At 40.9% G+C, this 8,055-nt stretch overlaps 1 protein-coding gene across 3 annotated transcripts in view; it reads left to right on the top strand.

Moving 5' to 3' along the window:
- Window positions 1-6,813: 6,813 nt before the first annotated feature.
- Window positions 6,814-8,055, top strand: part of NUP153 (nucleoporin 153kDa) — a 71,355-nt gene continuing 70,113 nt past the window's right edge. Inside the window, exon 1 of one of the 3 annotated variants that reach the window (XM_014545185.1) lies at window positions 6,814-7,980. In XM_014545185.1, coding sequence (XP_014400671.1) covers window positions 7,870-7,980 — 111 coding nt within the window. In that variant the 5' untranslated portion in view covers window positions 6,814-7,869. The remainder of the gene's footprint in view (window positions 7,981-8,055) is intronic. The other 2 variants (XM_005873038.2, XM_005873037.2) reach the window with 2 other exon arrangements.

Below are 8,055 nucleotides of genomic sequence, written 5' to 3'. Positions count from 1 at the left end.
CTCAAACGTCATGTGCATATGAGTCACCTGGCCATCTTGTCAAAATATACTTTCTGACTGAGTAGGCCTGGCACAGAAAGAGATCCTTTATTTTAACAAGCTGCCAGGGACTGTGATGCTAGTCTGTAAGTAGCAAGGGGCCAAAAGACACCATTTAAAATCAGTTGGTTGTGGCTTTGGCCCAGTAGCTCAGTTGATTAGAGTGTTACCCCAACATGTCAAGGTTTTGGGTTCCATCCCTGGTCAGGGCACATACAAGAATCAACCAATGAATGCATAAGTAAGTGGAACAACAAATTGATCTCTCCCTTTCTCTCTAAAATAAATAACTTAAAAAAATTTTAAAGTATTCAAGCTGGGTTGGTTGTACCTTTCTGGTGGTGGAGTGACCTATACATTAGGGTTGTTAACATGTTAATTAGTAGAATGCTCTTGAAAAGTCTTAATAAGGTAGGGTCTGATAAATTCAAGCATTCTCTACAATTGCTTTTAAAAAATAAAAGCTTGGTATTCAGTGTAAGCAAATTGAATTTTGCAAACATTATAGTTTTACATATCTTGTGACCTTAATGATGAGTCCAATTTTCTAATGCAACTGATGAGTTGTATTAAGAAAAATAAACTAAGCCAACAGATTTATTGTATGGGATGAATTCATAGCATGTGCAGAATTTTGGGGGTGAATTATCAGTGTTAAGTGGTTAATAGAGCATAATACAGTAAACTTTAAGTGAATTCAGTAACATGGTAAAATATTATGTACAATTGGGCAGAGGTTGTTTTATTGTTACTAGAGGCCCTATGCACGAAAATTCGTGCAAGAGTAGGCCTTCCTTCCCCTGGCTGCTGGCACCGACTTCCCTCCAGCACCCAGGACCCAGGTTTCCCTTCTTCAGCTGCCGGCAGGCACCTGGGACCCAGGCTTTGCTGTGGCCGACCTGGGACCTGGGCTTCGCTCTGACCCTGGCTTCATCCGGATGGACATCTGTTCTAATTAGCATATTACCCTTTTATTATAGATACACTGACATATACTAAATGCTCAGATTACATAGTACCTTCTCAATAATTTCTTTTAATGTTAAGATTATGTTTATAAATAGTTTAAAAATATCCCCATCCTCCTTTAGCCTTGATCCCAATTGTTCATGTTTATTCTACTTCATATTTGGCCTATAGGCCAAAATATTTAATCCTAGTTGATTCAATAACAATCTTTTATTAAAAATTTTTATTTATTGATTTTAAAGAGAGAAGGAGGGGAGGGAGGGGGAGAGAGAGAGAGGGGGAGAGAGAGAGAGAGATAGATAGATAGATAGATAGATAGAGAGAGAGATCAATTGTTGTTCCACTTATTTATGCATTCATTGGTTGATGCTTCTTGTATGTGCCCTGGGCTGGGGATCGAACCTGCAACCTTGGTGTATAGGGACAACACTCTAACCAACTGAACTGACCAGGGCTTCGTTAACTATCTTAATGTTTGGCTGAGACTGGTCTTCTTGAATTTGGTTATTATTTCATCCAATGAAACTGAATTTCCATTTAGAATTGATGAGTTTAAAATATGCCTAGACCTATAATGGAATGTACATAAACATATATATCAGACAAAGGTTAGTATGCATTGACATATGTAGTCGGGAAGAGGAAAAATCTTATATGGCATCTTGAAATTAAGTAATATATGTAGATAATCAAAATGTGATCATATTAATTCATTTAGTCTTAAGTATTACTTTATTTGCAAAAGACAGAGAACATAGTAAGTTAAGGAGAGTATAATGATGTACATCTTTAAATATCTTCTCAATGCTATGGCCCCACTTCCTCTAAAATACAAACAGACAAAAAAACACAATAACTTTCTAGAATCTCAACCCCAATTTGCATTTTTCCAGTTGAGATTGAAGTGTGTAATTTAATGAATTTTTAAAAAAGACCACTCATTTCACCTTACATTCCTATCTAATTAAATGTTTGGTAATAACTGTCATATAAAAAGGTGTGTGGAAGAACATGGAAATCTTTATAAAACTACTCTCAATAAAATAATAATTTGCTTCAATAGCATCATAGCAGATTCCTCATTTATGTTGGTAGGATAAAATACATAATTTTCTAACTTACTGCAATTGTTACCTCTAAATACTGCTTTGGCAAGAATTGTCTTATCTTTGAAGAATATATAAAAACTGTTATTTAATCCAGGATGGGATTAGACTAAATTTTATTTGTAATTAGAGGAAGGTCAGCAGCCTCTTTATTTGCTAATTTATAATTTATAATGAGCAAATGGTTACTATATTTTATGGGGGGAAATAAGGTTTTGTTCCTTAGCAGTAATAGGCTTTTCATAAGTTGAGATCTTTCCCAGTACACCATTTGTTTGGCTGAAAAAACTGGACTCTGGTTTAAGAAAAGTGAAGTTGGGCCAATCTTTGTTTTGGTTAATAAGAAAGAATTCCTGTCCTTCTGTGCTGTGTGTCATGAGCTAGCATTTTGAATATGAAAAGCTGTTTTTTCTCTTCATCCTTCACCATATTCTTTTGTTTCTATGGTATGTGTAGAATTCTATTGATATTAGTAATGTGGCTTCTGACTTGGAGTTCTAATGTACAATACCCCTTATACTCAAATACCCCTGCTGATGTACTCTTCACTCCCATCTTACACTACAACCTCATCTCCCCATGCCATGGTCCTTGCCTTCCCAGTGATCCAAAGCCAGCTATTTGAGTCTAGTCTTTCCAATAGCTAGCACATCATAGAGTTAGCAATGTCCATTTTCATTATGCAATACTAGAGGCCTGATGCATGAAAATTCATGCAAGAGTAGGCCTTCCTTCCCCCAGCTGCCAGCACTGGCTTTCCTCTGGCACCCGGGACCTGGGCTTTCCTCCTCCAGCCGCCCACAGGCACCTGGGACCCAGGTTGGCTCCCCCCGGCTTTGTCAGGAAGGATGTCCGGAATGACAGCTGGAAGATGACTGAGCTAATTAGCATATTACCCTTTTATTATTATAGATGATAGATCATAATCTAAACATATTAGTCAGTGTAGAGGTAATTAGAGAGAGAGAGGTTTCTAAAGTAGGGAGTTTTCCATTGAGCTAGAAAAAAGATCTTTTCAAAGAAAAAATGTTTTGAGTGGTAGGCAAGTTCCTAAATTGGCTATAAAAATAGCAGAGTGATGGCAAAGCAAGGGCATGGGCTTTGGAGTAAGGAGGAGGAGAAATCATTTCAACTACTTAGTCTATCATTCTTTTTAAAGTTATTATTTTTTATTTTCTCAGTGTCCCTCAAATGTAAGGTTCCCTCATTTGTAAAATGAGGATAATAATTCCCCTCAGAATTGTGAGGATTGTGTGACAACCTCTATATAACATTATTATAGGGATTTGTTCATGACACTCATGAACAAATTATGAATAAATGAATTAAAGAAACATTAATTTGTTATGCAGTGTAGAAAACAAATACATGTAACTTAGGAAAGGTAATATAAAGAAGTCTAGCTGTAGTCCTTATTGTATTATTTATTACTAGAGGCCCGGTGCACGAATTCGTGCACCAGTGGGGTCCCTTGGCCTGGCCTACAGGATCAGGCCAAAACCGGCTTTCTGACATCCCCTGAGGGGTCCCAGATTGCGAGAGGGTGCAAGCCAGGCTGAGGGACCCCACCGGTGCATGATTGGGGCCGGGGTGGGACACGGGAGGTTGGCCAGCTGGGGAGGGACTGCGGGAGGGCTCCAGGGTGTTTCCAGCCCATCTTACTCAGTCCTGATCAGCCAGATGCCAGCAGTAAGCTAACCTACCGGTTGGAGCATCTGCCCCCTGGTGGTCAGTGCACGTCATAGCGAATGGTTGAGCGGCCTTAGCATATCATTAGCATATTACACTTTGATTGGTTGAACGGCCGACTGGATGACCAGACACTTAGCATATTAGGCTTTTATTATATAGGTTAATAACATGAAAACACTTGACCTTGATAGCAATTGGATATTAGAGAAATGAGCTATAGTATGTATAGAGCGACTCTATCTGTCAACAGTGTTCTATGTGTTCAAGATATTGCAGTGAAAAAATTTCTTATCTCCTTCGAGTTTAAAAACTAGTAGAGAATAAATGAGTTTCTATTAAAATACCCTAAATGAAGCAACCCAAAAAATAAGATCACTTCTCAGAGCCATTTCAATTTTGTCTAGGCCTAAACACTGATGGGAACAGAGAAAAATAATAAAAAGGAAAGGATGAATAAGAAGATTACTAGCTTATAATATAAAATTTACAAGTGGTAGCTTCCAATTCTGTGAATTACAGAATCTCATAGGGTTTCTAGGGATTACATTTCATCACTTATAGAAATTGCTTAGTTATAAGTAGTGAATATTCCCTTCCTAAACAAACAAACAAACAAACAAAACCCCCCTACAACTATTACCTCTTAATATGGCTGGAAGGTTTTCAAGAATTCCTATTATTGTTCCATGACATTTGATATTTTTTCCAATTTATATGTAGTATCTCTTAGAGAAATGTTCAATAATTATTTGTATGTTTGAATGCAGGGTTATATATAGGTTATATATAACTTATTATAACCCATTCTACTACTACTAATTCCTAACTGAAGAATGAGTTTTGTATCAAAAAATGTGTGAGGAACTCTAGGTTTGATGATTTGTAACTCCAAACTGAATGCATAGAAACACTGTTATCTTAGAATCTCAAACTATGCACAAGAAGTCACCTCATCTCCTACTGAGGCTAAATGCTACTAGTATTTAAGGGTAGGGCTAAGCAGTGCAAGTTTTGAATGCAGATTTCTTCTTGCCTCATTACTTCTCTGCTGGCAAGCCTGACAGTTTTCAATAATTCAATCACATTAATGTGGAACTAATATATTATTGTTCCCTCAACAATTATTTTACTTCAAAGAAATAACCGCACAGTGTGTTAAAATATTGAAATCAAAGCTAAAGGGGGTTGTAGATATTTCCACATTTCCAAAAATCCTACTAATTTTCTATTCTGAAGTTTTGTCTTGTTCAACCCAGCTCTTTTCCATGTCTCTTCCATTCAAAGCTTAGAGATGAAGTCTGTCCCACACATCAATTCAGAGCCTCCAAGAAAGAGATGATTTTTGAGTCCCAGTCCGTTTGGTAGGGCGCTGAGAGGGAAAATGGGACTTGCTACAGTTCAATCTCTTATATAAATATAGACTAGTTAAAGATTCAGGTAATAGATCTTTCCTGTGAGTAAACTAAATAGGAATTACTTTACTTGGCTTGTGAAAGATAAATAATTGTATTTAAGAAGGATGAGGTGCTTCGGGAGGAAGAGAGGAGTTAGTGGTGGAGGTGGCCGTGAAGCTAGGACAAGAAGCAGAAGAGTAAGTAGGTTAATGTTGTCCAGCACATTTGATAACTTTTTTTTAGTCTTGGTAGTTTTGGTCAGAAGTGCCACTGAAAGGTGTCTGCTCTGCAAACCTATGCCTCATACAGCATAATTACTTAGGAGCTGAAAGGTATTATAAATACTAAGGTACTATAAGTTTGGTTTCACAATTTGACATATGATTTATATCCTGATTTAAATTGTTCAGTTCAGTGGCAGAGATGTATAAAAGTCTTGGAGTTAATTATTTGTATCTGATATCTGGATGATACTAGATGCTTTTTTTACCTAATCAATTATTATGAGCTATATTTACAGTAATCCTATCATTAGAACCACCCTTTTGATTTACAGATAAAGAAACTGAAGCTTAGGAAGAGGATCAATAACTTTCCCAAGGCTACATAGATTTGAAATTGAGTCTATTTATAAGCTTTAAAGTTAATTATCTCAAATGGAATATTAAGCCTATGTTTTTTCACAGATTTTTTTCTCCCTAATTAGTTGGTTATTGATCTCAAATCTTATAGAATAGTTGGGTTATATCCTGGCTTTGACTGCCCAATTCAGTTAAACATGCAATTTGAGTTCTTTTTTTTTTAATATATATTTTTTATTGATTTCAGAGAGGAAGGGAGAGAGAGAGATAGAAACATCAATGATGAGAGAGAAGCATTGATTATCTGCCTCCTGCACATCAAAGGTGGCCTCCTGGCTCATAGGTTGAACCTATGACCACTGAGCCACACTTGTAGGGCTATCTTTATTCTTTAGACTGGTTTTGATCATGAATGGAGTGCTGGGCCACATGGTCACCAAGATGTTTCTAATCCTCAACTCCTAAAAATCCCTATATTTTGTAGATTCAGTGTTTGAGCCTAGCTCACTTACTCTTTCCTAAATATAATGCCTTGTATTTGTTGTTAATATATGCATACTGTTATTAATGGTAATATACCACTTACCTCTAATGTGAGTTGACTGTGTAGCTAGTAATTGTAACCATTTATTGCATTTCTTGTACACCAGGAAATATATTAAGTGCATTGTATAGATGATCACAACAGCTCCATAAGGTGTATTTTAAAGTTCCCATTTCATGGAGAAGGAAGCTAAGGCTCAGGTTTTGACTTATCCAAGATCAAGCTATAGAGTGGCAGAGTCAGAATTCCAGCCCTTGTATGTTAGACAACAAAGCCATTATTATTATTATATTATTATGTTAATCCTCACCCAAGGATATTTTTTTCCATTGATTTTTAGAGACTAGGACGAAGGAAGGGAGGGAGGGAATAGGGGAGAGAGAGGGAGAGAGAGAGAGAGAGAGAGAGAGAGAGAGAGAGAACATTAACCTAGATTGGTTGCCTCCCCCACACCCCCACTGGGCGTGGATAGAACCTGAAACCCAGTTACGTGCCTCAGACTAGGAATCAAACCCGCTACCCTTCGGTGCGCGGGACGACGCTCTTACACCACCGTCCAGGCCCCCTTGTATGTTTAGTGGAATATTAATGAAACTGTGTTTATTTTCTAATTCTGGTTTAAGCTTAAATATCATGAATATTGTTTTTTCAACCAGTTTTTTCTGGATTTTATTAGTTGCTGTCTGATTTTACTAAGTGCTTACTTCGTTCTGCCCGCTTTACCGAAGGGGAGAAGTAGAGTGGGAAAGAGGTTAAATGCCTTTTTCAAAGTCCAACTTTGCAGCTGAGGGTAGCAGGAGGACTGAAGCTCCTGGCTTTGTGCCTCTGCAGTGATCCGCAGGTCTCCTTCCGCGTCTTCCCCACCCCCTCAGAAGTCGGTTGTCCCGCTGAACTACGTTTCCCGGCGTGCCGCGCGCCAGCGAGCGCGGGCTTGACCAGCCCTTCCTTCTTTCTCGCCAATCATCCAGTCGCGGCGTGATGATGCAACTGCGTCGGGCGCTGGCGATGACGGTGTCCTGGCTCGCGACCGCGGCGGCGTGGTTAGCAGCAGCTAAATAGGCGCAACAACGGCGGCGACTGCAGGGACGGCGACGCCGGGGCGGGCGCTGTGCGCAAAGGGGAGTGGTAGGCGGGCGGCGCCGGAGGCTTCAACTGCGGCAGCCTCGGCTAGGGCGGCGGAAGGAGGATCCCCATCAGCCGGCGGTCGAGTGAGGCCTAAGCGGCGCGTAGAGGCGCCCGCCGTGTCCTCGGCGGGGGATCTCCATAGAGACCGTGACACATACAGAGGAGGGGGCCTGCGAGTGTCTACCGGACCCGAGCCAGCGACTCGGCCTCTGTCGCCGCCGCCTTCCCTGCTGCCCGCGCACATTTTCTCTCCACTCTGCTCGCCGCCTCGCGTTTCCTGGTGTGCCCGTACCCTCCAGTGTGGGCCGCGGGGACGGACTTGTGGGCTGGGGGTGGGCGGGGGGAGGCTCTAAGGCGGCCGCCTCTGCCTCTCCCGCCCCCTTACTCGCCCCGGAGCGGGAAGCAGCGGAGGCTCCGCCATGGCCTCAGAAGCCGGAGGAATAGGAGGGGGCGGTGGCGGCAAGATCCGGACGCGGCGTTGCCACCAGGGGCCAATTAAGCCTTACCAGCAGGGGCGACCAAAGCAGCAGGTACGGGATCCCGACCCCCGAGTGGTTCTGCGGGTCGGGAACTTGGCCGGAGGGAACCGGCGGTGAGGGGCAGGG

The sequence above is a fragment of the Myotis brandtii genome, unplaced genomic scaffold (assembly GCF_000412655.1).
Source record: "Myotis brandtii unplaced genomic scaffold, ASM41265v1 scaffold398, whole genome shotgun sequence".
NCBI lineage: Eukaryota > Metazoa > Chordata > Mammalia > Chiroptera > Vespertilionidae > Myotis > Myotis brandtii.
The sequence above is the reverse complement of the archived record's forward strand: the minus strand, read 5'-3'. Positions and strand labels throughout refer to the sequence as shown.